This window comes from Vitis riparia, chromosome 18 (assembly GCF_004353265.1).
Source record: "Vitis riparia cultivar Riparia Gloire de Montpellier isolate 1030 chromosome 18, EGFV_Vit.rip_1.0, whole genome shotgun sequence".
Classification (NCBI taxonomy): Eukaryota; Viridiplantae; Streptophyta; class Magnoliopsida; order Vitales; family Vitaceae; genus Vitis; species Vitis riparia.
Genome location: NC_048448.1, coordinates 11,435,043 through 11,459,114, shown reverse-complemented (window position 1 = coordinate 11,459,114; position 24,072 = coordinate 11,435,043). Strand labels below are relative to the sequence as shown.

General features: G+C 36.7%; 1 protein-coding gene across 4 annotated transcripts in view; it reads left to right on the top strand.

The window, feature by feature from the left end:
• The window catches only part of LOC117907153 (ribosomal RNA small subunit methyltransferase I), a 29,642-nt gene extending 6,342 nt beyond the window's left edge, over positions 1 to 23,300 (top strand). The window contains exons 3-10 of one of the 4 annotated variants that reach the window (XM_034820572.1): positions 6,503 to 6,599; positions 6,689 to 6,817; positions 8,114 to 8,222; positions 8,326 to 8,470; positions 10,457 to 10,499; positions 11,665 to 11,838; positions 12,802 to 12,922; positions 22,869 to 23,300. In XM_034820572.1, coding sequence (XP_034676463.1) covers positions 6,503 to 6,599; positions 6,689 to 6,817; positions 8,114 to 8,222; positions 8,326 to 8,470; positions 10,457 to 10,499; positions 11,665 to 11,838; positions 12,802 to 12,909 — 805 coding nt within the window. In that variant the 3' untranslated portion in view covers positions 12,910 to 12,922; positions 22,869 to 23,300. Of the gene's footprint in view, positions 1 to 6,502; positions 6,600 to 6,688; positions 6,818 to 8,113; positions 8,223 to 8,325; positions 8,471 to 10,456; positions 10,500 to 11,664; positions 11,839 to 12,616; positions 12,693 to 12,801; positions 12,923 to 22,787 lie in introns of those variants that run through there. The other 3 variants (XM_034820571.1, XM_034820570.1, XM_034820574.1) reach the window with 3 other exon arrangements.
• The last annotated feature ends 772 nt before the right edge of the window (positions 23,301 to 24,072 follow it).

Below are 24,072 nucleotides of genomic sequence, written 5' to 3'. Positions count from 1 at the left end.
TCATCAAATATCATCCAAAACTTCAATTTAATAAACAAAAAACAAAAAAACAAAGAACTCCAAGCATAAAAACAAATCCAAATCCATATTGCTAATTGCCTAATACATATCCAAATCAAAGTTTCCAAACTTAAAGGTCCAAAACATGAAATTTGTCCACAATTCAAAAACATCATTAAAAAACACTTAAATCACAAATTTGTCCACAACAAGCAATCATCACTCCTCCTCTAAATCAACAAAATCATCATCATCATCATTTCCATCACCACATTTGTAGCCTTCCCCATCTTCTTCATCTGCTGAATCAACCATGTCTCCATCTTCATCTTCATCTATTAGTGAATGAGAAGGCAAAGTTCTAGAACTTGAAGCTATCCCCCTTGTTGGTGGTATTATGCTTGAGCTTGCTCTAGCTCTAGCTCTAGTATCAAACCTGGCCTCCTCAGCTCCAGCAGCTCTAGCAACATCACCCCATGTCAAATTGTCATCATCAAATACAAAATCATCTTGTGCACCTCCATGAGAATCCTCATCTTCCATTCTCCCTATCAACCATTCATTGCTATCATCTATATCTTTCAAGGAAATTGGGTCAATGGTGTTACGTTCATTGTATCTTCTCTTCAAGGCTCGATTATACTTGATGTACACCAAATCATTCAAGCGTTGATGATCTAACCTATTTCTCCTCTTGCTATGAATCTGTAAAAATTCATAAGCTCATAAATATATTTTAAAGTTTTAACTTTTAAGTTACATTCAAGACTCAATTATTTTGGATTTGGTCACTCACATTTTCAAAGATGCTCCAATTCTGTTCACAACCTGATGCACTGCATGTTAAGTTGAGGACTTTCATTGCAAACTTTTGCAAATTTGGAGCTGAAGCTCCATATGCAGCCCACCATTCAGCTGTAGTATAGATATTAACAATTTAGTGAAACAATTCACCTATTTTAGCAAAAATACAATCTAATCATTTAAATAAACAAAACTAAATAACTAACCTGGTGCTCTAGTCTTTCTTGTCCTAACAGCTAACTCATTCCCGAATAGTCCTTGGGCATTTGTGAACAAACTCACTTCGGCCACAACTTTTTCTTGCTTAGCAGGGTCTCTTGTTAGCCTTAAGATGCATTTATACAAATCACTCATAATCTTGGCATCATGCTCTATTTCTGGCTTATCATAGAAGAATTCCGGGTTCAAAAAGTGCCCTGTTGCATGCAAAGGCCGATGAAGCTGAATCTCCCACCTCTTATCAATGATGTTGAAGATTTCTTTGTACTTCTCTTCATTTCCATTAAAACTTCTCACAATTGCATCCTTAGCTCTATTCATGGCCTCATAGATGTATCCCATAGGAGCTTTTTTTTCACCATCAACCAAACGAAGCACACGAACTAGGGGACCCGAAACCTTTAAGCAAAACACAATAGTGTTCCAAAATGAAGGCATTAGAACTATGTTGGCTATAGTTTTCCCCTTTTGCTCTTTTGCCCATTTACTATCTGACCAATCTGAGCTTGTAAACATCTTCCTCAAATTGTTTTTTTGTTCATGCAATCGCGATAATGTGATGAAAGCAGTTGCAAACCGAGTCTTAACAGGCCTAAGCAATTCCCTTTGTCCAGTAAACCGCCTCATCATGTTGAGTAGCCCTGAGCGATTATAAATATACCCATTTAGTGATATTTGGTAGCTTTCCAATATCTTCCAACATCAAGTCAAGGCAATGTGCAACACATGGTGTCCAATACAAATGTGGGCGCTTTAATTCTAACAACCTCCCTATATGAAATTGTAGATAATAAATTTACATAAATTCTCAAGATAAATAATTCAAATTTTAAAAGTAAATAAAAATTCAAGAAATAGTATTTATTACCTGCCATCACATAACTTGAGTGATTATCTGTTATAACTTGAATAACATTCTCCTCACCAACTTGCTCTATCCATTTGTCAAATAACTCAAACATCTTTTCTCCCGTCTTAATCATTGAAGAAGCATAAATGGATTGCATGAACATGGTTTCCTTTGAACAATTAACCAAAAAGTTCACCAAAGTTCTCTCTTTCCTATCGGTCCATCCATCCGACATAATTGAACATCCATTTTTCCCCCATTCCATCATATGATCTTTCATCAAATCTTTTGTGAGAGCCAATTCTTTCTTAAGGTTAGTAACTCTTACCTCATGAAAAGTTGGTCCCTTCATACCCACACCATATTGGCCAATAGCCTCAATCATTGGTTGGAAACTCGGATATGTGACTGCATTAAATGGAATAGCAGCCTCATACATCCATCTTGTGATAAGCATACAAGCTCTTTCTCTTGCTTCCTTTTTGTAGGCATCATTGATGGTAGTTTGATTCATCTTTCCACTCCTTCGATTTTGAACAACCATCTCTGCATTAGGAGTGAAAAAATGATCCATAGGACCTTTTTGTCTTGGTTTTTTTGAAGAAAACGTCCCACCACCACTTCCTCCTCGGTTACTACCTCCACTAGAAATGTTGGTGACATTCGTTCTACTATTAATGTCCTCACCAATATCTTCATCTTCCAAACCAAACAAATCTTCATTAACATATTCGCTCCCCATATTCATTTGCTCTTTTTGATTTTTCTTGGAACTCATATACTCTTCCATTTCTTCTCTAACATGTTCCGGACATTTTCTACACTTTTTAGCATTTCTATATCCACCAACAAGATGTTGTTTGTGTCTATATATGCCTCCTTTGGTTACTTTATCACAAAAAATGCATATGATGGTGTTCAAATCTTTTTCATTAACCAAACGACCATATTTCCACCCCAGATCTCTTCTTCCACTTGCACTAGAGTCCACTTGAGTTTCACTCTCATTATCCATCTTGCAAACAAATTATCTATACTCTATAAGAAAATAATTATAATTAAATTAAGAAAAAAAATTGAAAAAAAAATGCATATCACATTATCAAATATCACATTAACAACAAATATGCATATGAGTGCTTTTTATTTATTTATTTTTATTTTGTAAAATTTTCATGTCAAAAACTCAAAATATAATATTTATATTTTTTAAAAAAAAATTACCAATGAGAGTTATGAGATAAGAATGGAAAAAAATGCAGAAAAGTGAAGAAAAAAAGAAAAATACTGAGGTCCGGAAGGTACGTGACTATTTCCCCTTTATTTTTCTCCTATTTTCCCCCTATTTTTTTTTTCTTCTTCACTTCTCTAGCGTGGAAGAGGCTAGGGCAAAGAATGGCAGTGGTCTAGGGTTGAGAAAGCCAGAAAAGGGGCCTGGATGGGAGGAACAGGCCAAAACGGCGTCGTTTTGACCTGTTTTTTTTTTAAAAAAGAACAGGCCCCAAAACGACGTTGTTTTGGGCCCAGCATATAAAAAAAAAATTAGGGCTCCCACGGCCCCGCCTCCTCTCTGCAACTCGACGGCAGGAGGGAGAAGAAGAAGAAGAAGAAGAAGAAGAAGAAGAAGGGAAAGGAAGAGTGCGTACTTGGTCGGACCCTCGGAGGCGACTTGGGCGACCGCCTCGCACTTTGTCGGAGGCGAGCGCCTTGCGCGCTTAAGCGGCGCCTTCGTGATGGGGCGTCGCCTCCCTTCAGGCGAGGCGCCGGAGGGTGGCGTCGCGCCGCCCTGAGCCTAGGCGCGCCTTTCAGAACTATGGTAGGAAGGCACGTGGGAAGGCAAGATTGACTTCATGGTGGCACCCGTGGATGATTTCAAGATTGTATTGGGGATGGACTTCTTACAGAAGGTCAAGGTCATGCCATTGCCCTTTTTACACTCAATGGCTAGCCTAGAGGAAGAAACACCATGTGTAGTCTCTATAGTCACGGAAGGTTCACCTGAGATCCCCTTGTTGTCGGCCATGCAAGTGAAGAAGGGGTTGAAAAATAAGCAAGTGACTTACATGGCCACCTTGAAGGAGGAGAAGGAAGATGGTTCGGGAGAACCCATGCCTAAGGTCATCGAGGGAGTCCTTGACGAGTTCAATGACATGATGCCGCCAAAACTGCCTAAGAGACTCCCACCTAGAAGGAAGGAAAATCATAAAATTGAATTGGAGCCAGGAGCTAAACCCCTTGCCATGGGGCTATATAGGATGACATTGCCCAAATTGAAGGAACTAAAGAGGCAACTTAAAAAGTTGCTAGATGCAGGGTTCATCCAACCGTCCAAGGCTCCATATGGTGCACTAGTCTTGTTTTAGAAGAAGCATGATGGATCCCTTAGGATGTGCATAGACTATTGGGCACTCAACACGGTGACGGTAAAGAACAAGTACCCCATTTCACTCATTGCTGACTTGTTTGATCAACTTGGTAGAGCAAAGTACTTCACAAAGCTAAACTTAGGCTACTACCAAGTAACGATAGCGGAGGGGGATGAGCCAAAGACTACGTGTGTGACCTGATATGACTCATACGAGTTCTTAGTGATGCCCTTTAGTCTCACCAATGCACCAGTGATGTTTTGCATGCTGATGAACAAGATCTCTCATCTATATCTAGATAAGTTTGTGGTGGTTAGGAACATAGGTCATAGTTCAACTGCAAAGCTCCTACACCTTCTTAACCCTAAAATGAATAGGGAATTAAGTTCACAAAAAGCAAGGAATGCCTAATTACACTCGGATTTAGGAAAATAAGTTGAAATGCACATAACAACATTCATAAAGGGACATTACTCTCATGTGAATTCAAAGTATGTGTGCCAAGACAAGTGGCAACCATTAATAACCATAAAGTAGCCATGGATTCAATCCCTGATGATCATGGAATGATATTCACAGGAGCTGAAAAATGACTCCAAAAAATCAGTTTTGAAAATCTTTGCAAAATGACCAAAAAAAAAAAAAAAGAACAACTAGTTATGTTTTCAAGCAAAATGGCTAGGCTAAAAGCCCATAAATATGGACCTAACCTTTGGCCACGAGATTGGTCATCAAAGTGAGTTTGAAATTCAATCAAAAATATGTTGAAATCAGGAGTTAGAAAATTAGCAAAAAGAGCTCTAAAGAGCATTTTCTAAGGAAAATGATTATGGCAAATCATCAAACACTTGTAGGTCTTAATCTTCTTTTTCAAAATTAGTTAAAAACATTTCCAAAAATTAGTAAGATGAGAAAATCGAAATCCACAAGAGATAAACAAAAAAAAAAAAAACAAGTAGGTCACAAGTCAAGACAAAGTCTATCATGCTCCTAAACTCAATGGGATCCAAAAAGGAAAATCAGTCCAAGAATCGGATAAAACAAAGTCAAGAAATGTTTAAACAACATCTAAGCACTAATTAGACATATATACTAACATCTAATAAGCATCCAAACCAAAAAGAAAAAAGAAAATCAAATTTAGATCCAAAGATGAAGAGAAACAACATAAAGCCAACCAAATGATCTTCCAATATCCATGGTTATGTATGGATTACCAAAAATGAATGAAAACAAATTGAATCTCGGAATCATGAATGACTTATCAAAGAAACTCCTTCCTATGTACAATACTTGGCTTCTAGTATGCAAAAGTGCCCTCTCCCAAGCCAAGCTTGCTTCCGAATCTTCAAGTCTTCTTTTCTTCTTTTTATCTTTCTCAAAATGGGTAAAGTTTCCCTTTAGAAATTAGAGAGAGCTCCTCAAAATGAGCCCCAAGGCTCATATTTACAAGCTAAGGGAGGGTGGAGATTTTGACATATGTCATCATCTCCACCTATGCTCAAATTTCTCTTCAAAACTCTCTCAAATTAAAATCTAATCAAAGAGACCCTAAAGCTCCTAGGTTAACACCCACAAATGCTCCCAAGAACTCCTTAGAAAAGGGGAAAAAGGTCAAGAGAGGAAGAGGGGAACCAAAAAGGGGCAAAAAACATCATTTTCGAGCAATCAATTGCCTAGACCACCTGAACTGGTTTTCTACATCCCTTGAACCAAGTACCTAGACCGATTGAGGCCAAAAAAGGCCCATTTCACACAAATGAAACCAAATCATGCAAATGGGGGATCCTACACGCGTACTACACAAGGGTGCAAAGTGAGAGGAACTAAGTATGTGATCAAACATGTGCTAGGAAGACAAAATAAAGGGTCTACAACTATATCATTTTGTCAAAAATGTAATAAATAAAATCATTCTTTTTCATAATTATATTCATTTCTACTTACATGTTTTATGCACAAAAATATGTGTTGCCATATTTCTGACATGTATGATGGGGCATGTGGCATTATGTTCATTTAAGGAGGCTCATGAAATGTGGTAGTTTCGAATTGGCCAATTGGCTATAATTTAACTAGTTATTTATGGACATTTTTTATTTTATTTTAACCATATTTGACTTGATGGCAAACCACAAAAGGTTGAATTTCCCCTCTTAAACCTAGCATTATTATTTTAAAAAATGAGAAGAATATCAGTAATTTAACAAGAGAAAGCAATGCCTTATTTTTTACTATTAATTTCTTATTTCCAATCGATCAGCGCTCTTCGTGTTTTAAGATCAGCCAATGTGATACTTTCAGAAGACACAAGGCATTCAGGAAAGTTGCTACAACATTATGATATTAAAACTCCCCTTGTAAGTTCCTCAAGGTCTCTCATTATCATTTTTTATTTTGATTTCATTCTTTCCTATCCTTGCTAAATGTATGCTCTATATTTTTTCAGTTGAGTTATCACAAATTCAATGAATCTCGAAGAGAACAGACAGTACTAAAAAGATTAAGAGAGGGGGATCTTGTGGCACTTATCAGTGATGCAGGGACACCAGGCATCAGTGACCCTGGTATGGAATTGGTGAGTATGTTATATGTTCTGCTTGCAGTATCTTTGTTTGGTTTTTTAATCATGGTACAGAGGAGTTATTTATACTACATTTTAAGGTTGTGTTATGTGTCAATGTTTTTGCTCAACGTGGAACCTATATTGCCCTTCGCTATAAACTATCTAGAAGAACTAATGTGTCATTTTTCAGAAGGCATTGAATCATATCATCTACTCCAAAATTGTTGTCTGATAGATGGGCTAGTATGCACATGCATGCACAAGACCATATGAAGATTAGATTATTAGGTAATAATATGTGCTCCAAAACTGTTGTCTGATAGACGAGGTTGTGTGCCCGTGCACGCACAGGACCACATGTATAAAGATTCGATGATTTGCGCCAGGCAGTTTCTGTTGATTGAAGCGTCTTTAGACACAATTGTATTATGACAGTACTATATCCAGGGGGTGGTTATGTATATATCCAGGAGGTATTTGTTTGCTAATGTAGTAGATAATTAAATATAATGGGTTATGTGAGCTGTTAGTGATTACCCTCTTTTTTCTTCTTTTAATTTTACCTTTTTCATTTTATTTATATGCTATGTTTTGCTTCTTTATACGAAAGGAAAGAGCATATCACTCGTTTTGTACCAAACCAAGCCTCTCAAGTTATCATAACTCCAAAAGAAATGCAGTTCTCCTTTTATGCTTGACTGCTTAGTGGACTCTAATTTCACCTTCTTCATTTTCTTCTCCTCTATTAATTTCATCTGCAATGTTTTGTTTGTCCATACAAATGGAAAGAGCATTATAATCCCTTTTCACGAACTGTCTCTCAAATTGTACGAACTAAAGATGAAATATAATTTTCCTTTTATGTTTTACTGCATAGTGGACCTTAAATGGTGGGAATTTTGGCATTGTTGAGTGGTGTTTACTGCATTTGATATAATGATTTAGTGTTATTGTTGGTGGTTTGATGGAAGGGGGAAGAGCTTATGAGGTGCTATCCACAGTGTGAATTAATTATGTTTTGTTGTTACTTTAAAATTGTGAGTTAAAAAATGAAAGCAACTGATAGGACAATTTCTTTTCTGAAGGGGTATACTCAGTGCTACTCCAAATATTGCCTAACTGTTGTGAAAATGTTTGGCTTAAACCCTGTTGTGCTTGGAATTTTCTGGAGAACTACCAGTCCTCTGTCCCCTTTAAGGTTTAAATGAACTTTTGTTTTAGTGAATAGCAACAATACAATTGAGCCTATTGCCGAATATTTTTATTATAAAAATTGTGGTCAATGAGAAATTCGGATTCTTGATGCAGGCAAAATTATGTGTGGATGAAAATATTCCAGTTATACCCATCCCTGGTCCTTCTGCTTTGGTAGCTGCTCTTTCTGCCTCAGGCTTGGCCACCAATGAATTTACTTTTGGTATTTTCTCATGATTTAGCACTTATATTGCTAACTAACAAAAGAATTCATCGTCAGCACCATTGGGATTTTGGGGCTTAATAATTACATGAACTGGTGCTAGTTGGATTTCTCCCTAAACATGCTGGATCAAGGAGAGAGAGGCTAACAGTTTCTGCAAATGAAGCAGCAACACAGGTATTCTTTGTTCCTCCACACAAGCTTCATCAGTTTCTTGAGGAAACTTCTTCACTCTTCGGTGACACGAGGTAATTTTTTGTGGAAGTTACTAGTATTTCCCAGTATCAACATGGAATATCGTACATGTATCTGCATGTTTTGGGAGGATCTTTTAGACATTATCATTATCATTGTTGTTTGTGTTGTTGTTGTTTTTTTATTTTTATTTTTATTATTTTTATTTTTTTTTAACGTTAGGTTTTTCAACCAATATGACACAGAACTTTGGTGGCCTAAATTTTGTTTATATATATATATTATTGACTTGAGTTATGTACCTTACAAGGTAATGTTTTGGGAATTTGACAAGTTTAGGGCCTAATTGGGAATGTTTTCAAAAACAGTTCTCAAAAAACTGTTTTTGAGAATGTTTTTCAAAACTATTCTCTTTTGTTTTCTAGAACAAAAGTCTATTTGAGAACCTGAATGTTCTCAATTTGTTTTCTATGTTTTTAAATATTTCCTAAAAAGGAACTTTTATCCATAATGCTATTTTTTACATTATTCCCCATATTTGTACAATTATTTAAAAAAAAAACACCCTAAAAAACAAGTGAAAACAATTAAAATATTATTAGAAAACACCATATTTTCATAAAATTGTTTTTTGTTAAAAAAAAATACCAAATGTGTTTTTGAGTTTGGAAAATAGGGGTATGCTTGGATGTTTTTAAAAATAGGTTTCTATTTTTAAGAATAAAAAAATAGGAAAACATGTTTGGGAACCGAAAAATAGAAAACAGTTTTTTGTCCTTAACAACTTAAAATAGAGTGTTTTTACAAACATATTCTAGTTGTTATTAGTTATTTTCACTTATTTTATGATGACTATTTTAAAAAATAAATTATACAAATATGGAGAGTGATTGATAATATAGTACAATAGATAAAAGTTATTTTTAAAAAATATTCAAAAACATAGAAAGTAGGTTAAGAACATTTCAAGTTTCCAAATAGACTTTTGTTTTGTAAAACATTGGAGGACAGTTTTCAAAAATTATTTTTTAAAATTATTTTTGTAAATGCTTTCCAAATAAAGTCGAGTTTTCTACTTTTAAGACTAGAAAATTGTTTTTAAAAATAATTCCCAAAAAGGCTTTTATTAATCAATGATTTCTATGTACTGTTTATGTTCATATGATATAAGTTGCATGGTGAGAAGTCACTGACAGATACTAATGATAGAAGAACTATTCTAATAGAATTAATTAATTACTGTTTTAATGGAATTGCTCTCTATGATAACTATAGAACTTCTATTTAATTACAGAACATAAAAAGTCATATTCAAGTTAAACAACATGTTTAACCCTTAGATGATGATGATATCGGTGGCTATCCATATAGATGCATCAATTTACTTGTAAATTAGTTACCATCTACTCTAATCTTACATGCATTGCAGATTAGTTTGGTACTTTCTCTTATGAACCAATGAAATGCCTTTAGTTTGATACATAATAAATTGTCATTGATTCCCCCGAGAGGCCACAATTACCATGAGCAAACATATTAATGACCATGGTGCATATTCTTGGTTTTAAAAGTTTACAAAGATGGGATATTACATTTATTTTTATAGGTAAAAAAGAATATATTAAAAGCGCCAATCAAAAAAGGGGCACACATCTAGTACACGCGAAGTATACACTTAAAAAGCAAAAAGAAAAAATCAATAATAACAACCACATTCTAATTAGTTACAACACAACCACTGAATGAAGTCTATTAAGGACAGGAAATAAGCTTGAACATCATCTTGAAGAGGCCCTCAACACCACAAGTATAGGCTACAAATAAAGGAATCTTGAGAGATTGGTCTGAGCTTTTCACCTAAAGGTTCTTCGATTACATTCTTGTGATAGGATATTACTACATTTGGCTTCTGGTAATTTATAGTGTTTTGGAAAGTGTAGTTATGGAGATGCTATCATGTCTATTCCTTTTATTTTCTTTTGCTATACAAGATACAACTCCACTAATGGATTGTAACAGTTTATTTGAATGCATTGCAGACGATGTGTCATAGCCCGCGAAATGACAAAAATACATGAAGAGGTAAATCTATGTTTACTTTGTAACCAATAACGTTTACTTATAGAGTCATGCTTATGCATGCCTGAGTACTTAGTTGCACAACCTTATTTAGAATATACTCAGGGGCTTGTTACTTTCAATGGTCTTTAAAGATGCAAAATCATGTAACAAGCATTATTTACTTCAGAATTATCGACAATGCTTCTGATATCATTTCTATGTGTTGAATTGTTCTGATGTGATATTTTTATCAACTAATATAAATGATGCCTTATTTTTTTTTAATGTGTTATATGAGGTAAGTAAAAGAAATGTATTTTACTGAAAAATTTAGTCAACTAATAAGATCTTTTAATTTTCCAATCAGTACTTAGAACTCCAAAATGTCTGTCTAAGGCTTAAACTGTCTACATTTCATGGAGTCATCAAAGTTGGGGAAAGACCTCATGGAGCTGAACTTGGTCAGTAGAATGTTCTTGCTCTGTTATGAACAATCTTAAAATCATTTGATCTAGTAATTTTCAAAAAGTCTTAGTCAACAACTAAAATCTTTTTAGTTTCGATATCGACAAAACTTTAGAACTCTGAAACGTTGTCCAAGAGTTTTTCATTAAGCATCAGTTCCTTTATTGGGATAAAATTATTGTGTGTCAGGTATATTGGCACTTCCCCATTTGTTTTTAAAGGTTTTTTCTCATTGCCCGCTTATTTTTTTGGATGATAGGGGGATCCACAAGGTTGAAGTAGAGAAACTCATATATGAAAGTGTTTTAGCATTTAAAAACATACATAGAAAATAGAAGGGGGGAAAAACAAAAAACTGAATAAATTGCATAAAACTTTACCATTGTGGAAAGATTACTATATTTGATATGTAGCAAGTTTGTCGAATAAGAAGTAACCAGGCCCATTACCCATAAAAGGTCAATTCTTGCTAACTTGGAATGGGTTCATTTAGTTGATAAGTTCGTTTGGTTGATAACCGTGTCTTTTGAATGTTATAAAACCGTAATGATATTAAAGCCTCCTTTGGAGCAAAAGAAGGCTCTACTTTTATTGGTGCATATATATTCTTTTGAACAAAAGTAATTCTTTTCACTCATAGTGCTTATGATATCAATTAATCTATTAGATTTTTCTCATGTGATCCTTGATTAACTAATATAAGATGATGATGTCCCTTTAGTTTTGGCGCGGTACACTGGGGAAAGCAAAAGAAGCATTTTCAAATCACCATCCTAAGGGAGAAATTACACTCTTGATTGAAGGAAAGGAAAGTTGTGTGGTTGAAAATCCATCAGAGTTTCAACTCGAAAACGAATTGGGAGATTTGATCTCCAAAGGGCATAGTCTTTCTATGGTAATTGACTTTTCATACTTGGTAGTTTTTTCTTTTTAGTTTGTACATGTATTTTGCAAAATATATATGTTAAACAATGTCCAATGGCATAAAACCTCTTTTAATTTGAAACCTAGGAATTCTTGTTCAGTTTTTTTTCTGATTTATGGAGTTCTTTTTCTACTAAATTTTAGTTTATGCATACACATGTGTATATATATAAAATAATTGTGGGTACCAGATTTTAAAGTTTTTATATTCAATCCAACTACATAAAGCTATTTTAAATTGAAATATCGGACCATTCTCAGTTGGCTAGATGAGTTCAAGCTTTCCTTATTTAAATTATAACTGCTCAAAACTCTTTTAAATTGAAACCAGGCTATTAAGCTAGATGAGTTTGGGATTTCCTTATTTACTAGTTTTTTTCTACCAAAAAAATAGTTAAGGAATTCTTGGTACAATAGTTGAAAGTTTTGATATCCCATTCAATTGCATATAGCTCTTTTGTTTAAACCATGGCATTATCGGTAGTCTATATGCATTCTAAGTTTGTGCAACACTGTTTTCATTCATTCATGAATGGAAAAAGAAGACATAATTGCTATAAAATAGTGAAAATTTAATGATTTGATATAGACAAATCATAGTTTAGTTTGGATATCCTCTAGTACTCAGCTTGTTGCAACTTTGTATTGATTTTACTAAATTATTGTGTTGCTGATTATTAATGCCCATCTTTTAGGAATAAACATAAAAGATTATCATTTAATGTGATAATTTGGATGTACATTTTTAGGCAGTTAAACTAGTGGCTGAAGGAACATCGATGAGAAGAAAAACAGATATCCTCTAGTACTCAGCTTATTGCAACTTTGTATTGATTTTCCTAAATTATTGTGTTGCTGATTATTAATTCCCATCTTATAGGAATAAACATAAAAGATTATCATTTAATGTGATAATTTGGATGTACATTTTTAGGCAGTTAAACTAGTGGCTGAAGGAACATCGATGAGAAGAAAAACAATATATTCGCTTGCATTGAGGAAATTTGGAAAGCAACTTGAGGCAGGGGATGATTCAAATTAACGCAAATCATACTGTGAGTGATATTTTGTGGTTTTTGCTTCAGTCTTTTTTTTTTCTTTTTCTTTTTTTTTTCTCTCTCTCTCTCTCTCTTTAGTTCTTTTTTAACCATGATTAGTACTTCCTTCATTGACAAGCAACACTTCTAGAACTAATGTCTTAACATGCTCAAGCAAAATAGGTGTTTCTTAGTTGATGGAAGGAGGATGGGGTTGGTTTGGAGTTAGAGTCAAAATCCTTCAAAATAAGGGTGGTAGGCAAGGTTCTGAAGAGGGGGCGAGGTTTCTCGAATTGGATTAGGTTTGGTGAGAAGAATCTTGTGCCTCTAGTTGAAGGGGTGGAGGAATGTTACCTAAAGTAGGCAGGGAAGCTCTTAAGGTATGGAAGGTAGGTGAAAGGGTTTATAAGCTGGATCTTTGCAACAATGGCAATGGCCATTTCCTATTGTGCTCTTTAGGTATGAAGCTTCCATTGACACAATAAGTTTTGCATTAGAGCCCAAATTGAAGATTTCTAGAATTCCCATGAAGAATATCCAAAATTGAAGATAATACATGTGCAATTTCAGCATGAAGATGGTACATAAGATTTAGAATTCATGATACCTTAATTTTTTTTTAAAACAGTGCATTAGGGCTGAAGTTGAAGATTTACGGAATTCCTGAGGAGAATATCCAAAATTCAAGATAATATATGTGCAATTTGAGCGTGAAGACATGATACCTTAATTTTTTTTTAAACAGTTCTTAAAAATTATCATCTTTTAAAGATAACTCTCTAAAAGTTCATACATTTTAGGTAGGATTTACTACTATTTTTTGTTTAGCCAAACAAAACCTTAGTTTCTTATTAATAATCATGAAACAAAAAATAGTTTGTTAATTTCATTTTCTTTAAATAACAATATAAAAGTAACTCGTTTTATATATTTCTTTATCTATAAAAAAAAAACAATATAAAAGTAACCCTCTTACATTAAGTTTTAAGCAGAAAATTTGAAACTAAGTGAAACAATTTTTTTTTTTTTTCCTTTTAATGCTTATTCAATTTATATAAAAATAATACTTGTTTTGTTCTAAATTTAATTTTTTAAAATTGACTATGGGAGAGAGAGAGAGAACGAGAGAGAGTGCAATGGTGAGGAGGGGGAAAATAGCTCGGCGCCGCGCAGCAAAAGGAAGGAGTGCAGCTTCGCAGTGGAGTCTAAGGCGTTCGAGATTGTTGTGGACGATAGGAAAGGAAAACCCCAAGTTCTCATCGTGGAGAAGAAGGAGGGGGTTTCGTCATGGGTCCGCTTGGGATCGGAAAGCTTAGGGTTTTTCTTAGAAGGGCTAAATCTCTGTATCAAGGATGAGAAAGAAGCAAGATGGGGAAGGGAATGGAAGGAGCAGGGGAGAATGTACTCTATGACGCGAGAGATAAACAAAGCGGGGGGGGGGGGGGGGGGGGGGGGGTTTATCCGGCTAGAGGTCTCCGATCTAGAGAGGAAGAGGTTCTGCATTTTCATCCCGAGAGGCAGAGGGAATAAATGGAGGTGGATAATCATGGCGGAGAAGCTTCACCAGTTGGTAGGAGTTCTTGGTAGAAAACCAGAAAACTAGGAAGTAAGAGCTGTGGGGAAGGCTATTGTGGGAAGATCGTATGCAACAGTAGCGAAGCGGCCACCGTGGGGCAACCCAAATGTAATCGTAGTGAAGGCTAAAAGGGAGGAAACACTAGGATTCTTATAGAAACTGGAACATTGTGTTGTGGCGAGCTGGAAAGCCAGTTCAAGGGGAGAAGAAGATCTTGAGAGTTTGGGACAATTTTGGGCAAAATCTTGGGGTCTAAGAGGAAATTTAGGGTTGGCTAAGCTGGAAAAGGAAAGATTTTTGTTGGAATTTGAAGATTTGGAAGAGGCAAGACGCGTTGTTTCCTCAGGGAATCGCTCAATGGGTGGAATCTAGGTAGGGTTGGAGCACTGGAACCCTAGGAGTGGATGCTGGGTAGAGGAGGATGAAGGAAAGGAAGTTTGAGTGAGAATAGTTGGGCTTCCAATCTCGTTATGGAGTCCGATGATCTTGAAAATAGTGGGGGACGAATGCGGTGGTTTTATTACAGTTGATGAACAGACGAAGACGATGGGCGAGCTCCAGTGGGCCAGAATCTTGGTGAAATCAAGATGAGAGTTTAGACCGAGCGTTCTAGAAATCAAAGTGGAGGAGGAGGTCTACGCTGTGTCATTATGGTGGGAATGTCGACCGGTGCTGAGGAGAAAACGCAGAGAAGAAGTTGGACGACAAAGCGTTGAGATTAGGGGTGATGGTGCCTCACACGCGGAGCAGCGAGTGGCGGAGGAGCGGGTGAGCGTGAGGCTCGAGACACTGAACTTGTCAGATGAAGGAACGGGTGAGCAGGGGGTCGGGTCAGGTCGGGCGAAGGCAAACCAAGATCAAAGCCCGACAACCCGGATTTGGGCCTCAACCGGTAAATCATTACTTGGGTTGCATACCTTAGGCCCAATCGTGGGCCCAAAGGAGACAAGGAGGGTTGGTGGGCTTGGCCTGGCTAGTGGGCCTATAGGCCTTAAGATGAAAGGAGTGGTAATCAGCGAGGTTGACCTAGAAGCAGGCCCTTCGTATAGGGCTAAAGATGTGGGCTGCCTTGCCAAAGGCCCAGTTTTGCCAAAAGACCAATCTTCAAGCAAAGGCCCAACTTATTCAATGGGCTGCTTCAAGCAGCCTGATCTAGAAGGAAAGTCAAGGGAGGGCCCAATCTCGCCAGCAGCCCAAGTTCCAAACAATGACCCTCAGGAGAAGGGCCTCCTGTTGAAGTGCTCCATCTCCAGTAATGGGAATTCTTCTAAGACAAAGCCCTTTGTTGCACGGGAGTCAGAGGATATGAGGAAGCAACAAGGTGTGGCTAGGTTTTCAGTGACAGATAGGGCGCTTGAAGAGGAAGCATTGAGGTATGGGACGGGGTCTTGTTCTTGGGGGGAAAGGGCTTTGGGGGCTTCTCATCTTGATTTTCTTCTTTTTGATCGGACTCCGGGGGGGGAGTTTTACGATCGTTATGGGGATATGGACGAGGAAGTTCAGGTTGATAAAACAATGTGGTTAACAGTGTATGAGGGTTGTAATGAGAAGACCAATGGCTGTAGGGAATTAGGAGTAACCAAAAGAAGCAGTGATAAAGCCAGGAGGATGGATGGGGTCTTTGACACATATGATGTTCAAGCTGAGAGAAGCGAGTCTGAGTAAAAATGGGAAGAGAGTAACTTGGCAAAATTCAGTCAGTTCTTGGGATTCCGGACGAAGGGGCTGGAAAAGGAAATCTTGAATTTTTTTATTAAAATCAGAAAAAGACGGGAGAAGATACATAGTAAAGAGCTACTGGAAAAGTCTAAGTTTGAAAGGGAGTTAAAGAGATTTGAATATTCCTTAAACTATGAGGGGGGGAATAAGCAAAAAGGCTCAGTACAAGGCAAAGGGTGTCAAATTGTGATTGCTTAATGAAGTTGAAAATCCTGAGTTGGAACGTGAGGAGAGCAAACGATGGCTCCAAAAGAAAAATTATTAAGACTTTTATAAGGAACCAGAGGGTGGACTTAATCTGTATTCAGGAGACAAAGATTCAATCTATGTCGGAAGGCATTGTGAGAAGTTTAGGCTCCGGGAGATTCCTAGATTGGAAAGCTATGAATGCGGAGGGGGCTTCGGGAGGAATCCTTATTTGCTGGGATAGAAGGTCTCTGGACATTCTAGATTGGGAGGAGAGACATTTTACTCTATCATGCAGATTTCGGAATGTAGAAAATGAGGCTATTTGGGTATTTACGAGAGTGTATGGCCCTTTCTCCAAAGTGGAAAGGGATGAACTATGGGAAGAGTTTGGGGCGATTAGAGGACTGTGGGAAGACCCCTGGTGCTTAGTGGGGGATTTTAATATCACTTTGTTTTAGAAGGAAAGGAGTAGTCAGAGGAGAATAAGCTCAGCAATGAGGAAGTTTGTTGAGACTATAGATGATCTAGGGCTGGTGGATCTTCCCTTACAGGGGAGAAAATTCACCTGGAATAGGGGCCATAATAACCAGGCTTGGGCAAGATTGGACAGGTTCCTTGTGTCCCCTAGCTGGGTAGACCAATTCAGTGGGATTACCCAAAGCAGGCTGCCTCGGCCCGACTCCATTCAGATTTGAAAATATGTGGCTTAAGGTTGAGGGATTCAAAGAACTTGTGCATAGCTGGTGGCAGGGAATTGAAGTCAAGGGCAATGCTAGTTTTAAATTGGCTACTAAGATGAAGGAAATCAAACAGAAGTTGAAAGTTTGGAATAGAGAAGTTTTTGGAAGGCTGGACTACAACAAATCCTCAGCTTTGCAGCAAGTGGAATTCTGGGATAGGAAGGAAAGCGAGAGAATTCTGACTGTGGAAGAAACAAAGCTAAAAAAAGAGGCAAAAGAAAATTATAGAAAATGGGTGCTTATGGAGGAAACTCATTGGAGACAGCTCTCAAGGGAAATATGGCTGAAGAAGGGGGATAGAAACACGGGTTTTTTCCATCGCATGGCAAGCGCCCATTGTAGAAACAATTCATTGGATAGAATTAAGATCAATGGGGAATGGTTGTCAAAGGAGCAGGAAATTAGGGAAGGAATTGTTAATGCGTTTCATAATCTGCTCTCAGAAGATATGGAGTGGAAGGCGACATTGGGAGACTTCAGTTTGATCAGATTAGCCAGCAAGAAGCTGAGAATCTGGAGAGGTTCTTTACAGAGGATGAAATTTATGCGGCTTTGATGGAGATGAATGGGGATAAAGCCCCTGGTTGGCCTTTTGGCAAAGCTGTTGGGATTTTGTTAAAGGGGAGATTCTAGAAATGTTCAAGGATTTTTACGAGCATAGCTCTTTCCTTAAGAGCCTCAACAATACTTTTTTGGTTTTGATTCCCAAGAAAAGTGGGGCTGAGGACCTTGGAGATTTTAGACCTATTAGTCTCCTGGAGGGGCTTTACAAGCTATTGGCTAAAGTGCTAGCTAACAGACTAAAGAAAGTAGTTGGAAAGGTGGTTTCTACTTCTCAGAATGCCTTTGTGAGGGGAAGACAAATTCTTGATGCTTCCTTAATTACAAATGAAGTGATAGACTCGTGGCAGAAACGAAAAGAAAAGGGCCTTATTTGCAAATTGGATATAGAAAAAGCTTATGACAGCATCAATTGGAAGTTTTTGCTGAAGGTTCTGCAAAAGATGGGTTTTGGGTCTAAGTGGGTGGGGTGGATGTGGAGCTGCCTATCCTCAGCTAAATTTTCAGTGTTGGTTAATGGGGTGCCTGTTGGCTTCTTCCCTTGCACTAAAGGCCTTAGACAAGGAGATCCCCTGTCTCCTTACCTCTTTGTTATGGGAATGGAAGTGCTAGATGTTCTTATTAGGAGAGCTATGGAGGGGGGATTTTTATCAGGGTGTAACATAAGGGGTGGCAATAGATCCCCTTTGAACATCTCTCATTTGTTTTTTGCTGACGACACAATTGTATTATGTGAGGCTAGTAAGGATCATCTAACTCATTTAAGTTGGATTTTACTCTGGTTTGAAGCGGCTTCCGGCCTAAGGATTAACTTAGCCAAGAGTGAAATCATTCCAGTTGGAGAGGTGGTGGAGATGGAGGAGTTGGCTGTTGAGCTAGGCTGCAGGGTGGGGTCCTTACCATCTCAGTACTTGGGTCTTCCTTTAGGGGCTCCTAATAGAGCGCCTTATATGTGGGATGGGGTGGAAGAGAGAGTAAGGAGGAGACTCGCGCTTTGGAAACGACAATATATCTCTAAAGGGGGAAGAGTCACTTTAATAAAAAGTACTTTGGCTAGCATGTCAATCTATCAAATGCCTATATTCAGAATGCCCAAGGTCATTGCCAGAAGGCTAGAGAAAGTGCAAAGGGACTTTCTGTGGGGAGGGGGAAATATGGAGGGGAAAATTCTTCTAGTTAACTGGGAGGTGGTTTGTACAGACAAGGATAAAGGTGGGCTAGGCCTTAGGAAGCTAGCCTTGTTGAACAAAGCTTTACTTGGCAAGTGGATATGGAGGTATGCTTGTGACAAAGATAACCTTTGGAAACAAGTGATTAAGGTGAAGTATGGGCAGGAGGGTCTTGGTTGGAGGCCAAAGAAGGCTAATGGGCGGTTGGAGTAGGGGTTTGGAAAGAGATTTGGAAAGAATCAAAGTGGTGTTGGGATAACATGATATTCCGAGTTGGGAAGGGCAACACGATCAGATTTTGGACAGATGTGTGGTGTACTGATTCGGCACTGTCCCACTGCTTTCCTCATCTCTTTGGCATGGCTGTCCAAAGGAGCTCAACGGTTGAGGAAATGTGGGATCAAATTCGGGTCAAGGAAATTGGAACCTAAATTTTTTTAGGGATTTCAATAATTGGGAACTGGATACGGTTTGGGACTTACTCCATATGCTGAGGGGTCATAAGCCCTCTTTGGAGGAAGACTCAGTCTTGTGGAGGCAAGGAAGAAGTGGTTAGTTCAGGGTCAAGGAAGCTTATAATTTGTTGACCAATTCTAATGATACAGGTTTTCCTTCAAGAAGCATTTGGGTGCCTAGGGTGCCAACTAAAGTTGCATTCTTTGCGTGGGAGGCGACATGGGGAAAGGTGCTTACTTTGGATAGACTTCAAAGAAGAGGGGTGCAACTTCCAAATTGTTGCTTCTTGTGTGGGTATGAAGAAGAAAATGTAAATCACATCCTTATACATTGTACAGTGGTTAGAGCTTTATGGGATATTGTTCTTGGATTAGTTGATGTGAAATGGGTTTTTCCAGAAACTGTAAAGGAGGTCTTAGCTAGCTGGAGGGGCTCGTTTGTGGGGAAGAAAAGGAAAAAGATTTGGGACGCCATTCCGTTGTGTATTTTTTGGACGGTGTGGAAGGAGAGGAATAGATTAACTTTTAGGGGGGGTGTGTTGAATATTAAGAAATTAAAGAATTTTTTTGTCTGTGATTTGTGGAGTTGGGCCAAATTGTATGTAGGTGAGGAGGCGTTCTCCCTTATAGGCTTCCTGGAGTGGATAGCATCCACCTAAAGGGAGGTGATTCTTTTTGTCTTTGTTTTTTGAGGCCTTAGCCGCCTTGTATACTCCATGTATGCTTTGTGGTGTTCTGCATTTTTTTAATGCATATCCTTTACTTATCAAAAAAATAATAATAATAATTAATTTTTTTATATTATTTATTCCTCAATCAAATTGTAAATATTATATACTTGTAATTATTTTTATTTATCAATTAGATAGTCAACTTTCTATCTATTGGAATTCTTAGGAAAGTAAGAGGGTGTAATCTCTTTTAGAAATCTTCAACTTTGGTTTTGATACCACTTGTTATATCTATGGAAGCTTCAATTTTACATGTTAGTGCAATAACATAAAAATAAAAATAAATTTACACACAAAGTACACAAGATTTTAACATGATTTGATCAATTACACGGAGAAATTGTAGTTAGAAGAGGAAAAATGGTTACAAGTCTTAAGTCTTGAAAAATCCCTTGCTCCTAGTATTTAAACCTTGAATCGTTGCAAACTTTGTTTCGTTGAGTGCTTCCCACTCTTCCCCACATCTCTACTTGTCATGCATAGTTTTTACAAGTTTATCTCAATGTTATAACTTTTTCCTATTTGTGACCTAAAATATTTATGAAAGAATTCTACAAGACCGTAATTTTATCAGAAAAATATGATGATATTAAATATTTTATATGATATTCATTATCAAATAGAGATTTGAAATACTTTACAATACCATCCTTTTTACTGAGTACCAGAACCCATAGAAAAGAAGCATGTCGGGAACATGACTTATCCATTCCATTCTCACAAGCCTTTTCTCCTAAGATCTAAGCTTCCACCAATCCAGGTGACCAAGGGTTGAACATCACTCTAGGTGTTTTTTTCATTCTATCTCCAAGAAAATAATGCCCGTATTGTTTTGATCAGAAACAAAGATAAATTTTGATTGATAAAAGAAAGAGAAGAATGAGGGGTCCTTCTCTCAAAATACAAAACCTTATCAAAGTAAGAGTATACTTCATAGCCAAAATTGCATAAAGGAAAGAAAAAGAAAAAAGTTAGTTAAGGAATTTGAGTCTACTGTAAAAGTGATTCTCTGCCCAGAAAAGGTACCAACAATAGCTATATTGAAAACAAAGACCTCATAAAAAACAAACTAAATTCAAAGACAAAACCCCCTTTATACTCAAACCTTTCTCAAGAAAGAGATAAGAAACCATTTGTGACAAATCTCTTTTCTACTTTTTTTCCTCCAAAAGAGAAAAAAGAAAAAAAAAAAGAAAAAATGACCACACACACAAAAAAGACCATGCGATTTTCTTATGAAAACACTTGTTATCACCATTGGAAGCACCATGTTTGATTTCTATTTTGCTCTCTTCAAACCCTAACGTTCCTTTTCTCAATCTAGATTTCAGAGAGAAAAGCTTTCTCCAAACTTGGATTTGCTAGATGCTTCTTTAGAACTTTGAGAGGCCACCTTTGTGCTTTGATTGTTGTATTCAACTCCATACATGCCAAGGCTAAAATGGTAATTAAGAGATGATACACTAAACATAAATTGGTCAGACATTTCTTTGGAGTAAATATATGGGGACGACGTAAGTGTGAGATACATCAGTAATGATCCTATGACACTTTCCTTTCTAGGGGACAATGACCTACCATGGGATTGTGATGTTATCATCATTCATCTCCCTTGCTATTTGCCACTTCAGGCAATTGAACATATGTTACCGTCAATTTTTAGATGTTCTTGAGTAATTGTTAGAATGGGACTTCCACACAAGTTATAGGGATTGCAGTAGGTGGACAAAAGCATGGGTTAAGAGAAGTAAGGGAATGAATATAATCCACGAGTATGAAAGATTTAACCATGAGACATTATAGACTGTAACCTTTCATATGGAAAATATATGGAGTATTTAAGTTTCTGATATATTGCTAAACATTCCTGTGGAGGGGATAATGGCCTACAATTAGAGTGATGTTATCATCATCCTTGCTATCAGTCACTTTAGACAGAGGATCATATGTTACCCTTGATTTTATGGAATTTCCAGCCAAGATTTAGGCGTCCCAACAAACAGAAACAATAAAAGACCAAAAAGAAAAAAAACAAACCTAAGAATAAGAAACCAAACTACCTAAGAAGCACTCACTTTTCAAGGTCATTTAGATGAGACTCACCATCACATTGCTACTTGAGTCTCTAACCCTTCCTTTTGCCTCCCTTCTTGTGGTGAACTTGAAGATTCAGTGTGCAATTGGGTGACAACATATCACTCATGGGTGTTTTTTTTGCTTTTCTAAGGCTGAGGCAAGAGTTGCAAACCTATATGTTGTTTATAGCTTGAGTCCAATAGATTGGTGTCAAAAGCTTGTGATTCAAAAACATATTCCACTCGTAACTGCAACTAGCAGGGCATCTTTGATTGGTGGAATGTGAAATTATTCCTGGATGTGAAAATTTGTTCCTGGAGTATGGGATAATTAAAGTGTGTCCCTAGGGGTAAAAAGAATCTAAAGATATCATAAAATCTGTACGAATTGGATTAGTAAAACAACTAAGAACTCAACAAACTTGAATTTGTTTTTGTTTTCTGTCTTCTGTCAAGACTGTTACCTGTGAGTTAATCCTTTTTGCAACTGCTATTCTCAACTGCTTTCTCCTATCCGTGATCCTATCTTTCATACCTCAGTAAATATCAGAAGTATCAATATCCTTTATTTTGCTTGTGAAATTTGCTGTATTCACACTTTCTGCAATCCAGCCATTGTCACTTGCCATTTGCCAATGCCCTTGTGGTCAAATTTGTTCTTGCTGCAGACACATTGCTTCTGATCTTATTTTCCATCCTGATGGTGGGTGACAGCGTCTCACATGACAACTATAAAAATCACCTGACAGGCGTTGGAGGTGGAGGCGGTGATGGATGTGGGGGTGGCTGCTGCATGCATTCTATGCAATCAGCTGATAGCATAAAGGATGTTGCCTTCTTTTTAGTTATCACAGTGCAAGCATGCTTGATGGGATATCCAGTTGGAGGGTGAAAAGGCTTCAAGTGGACTTTGTGCCAAATCTTGTTGCAAAGTTCTATGAGACTGTCGTGGTTCATGACGAATGATCAGATATAATTGTCTCGGACCAGGTGCGTTGGAACATTTGATGAATCAAAACTATGTTCAGTTAATCACTAGTATCAATGCCCGCGGAAAGGTGTTACCGTCAGCTAAATCAAGAACTCATGACCTTAAAAAAATGTGATTTTCATAATTGGGGCGAAATGTGAAACATTAATAAATTATTTACAAAATAAATGTCTTTATTGAATTATTTATAGCTTTCTATTTTGTGAGATTTATATAAGGGATGAAAAATTCGTACTGGTGGAACATGTCAAAACTTAGATATATTCTATTACATAAGTATAAACCAAAATACTATTTGATCATTAAATTGGTAAAAAGAATCCATTTAATAGCCAGGTAATCCTATTTAATAATCCAATTGGGTTAGGTTTTATAAAAGTCTATATTAATGTTTCAATCAAATATTTTTATAATTCAATTAATATTTTTATTTAAAAACATATTTAAAATTGGTCAAATATAGATTAAATAATTTAAAATTATAATTAAATTAATTGATAGGATTATTAAATGAGTCAAAGTCATATTATGTAGATTGATTAAAAAAAACTACTTTCATTGCAGAGCGACGTAAAATTAACTTAAAGTTGATTATATTCAATCAAAACCTATAAAAATGTGTTGAATTTAAGTCCTGTTATCAAAAAATTTCATTCCTAAATCTATGTTTGGGAGGTGGATAATTCCCTGATCAGCTTTCACAAAGGCGGAGGTTAAAATGCACCTTTCTTCTCGTTGATCAAGCCAATATTTACCCGAACACGTGCTAGACAATTAGAGGGTATGTTTGGCCAACATTTTTTTCCCTTAAAAGTTAGTTTTAAATAATAAATTTTAATTATTTTCAAGAATTAAATTTCATTTGGGGAATTCAAATGTATAAAATAATTTTTTTCTATTTATTTCCATATACAACATTAAAAAATTTAAAATATTCTTTGTATTTTCAAATATATATATAA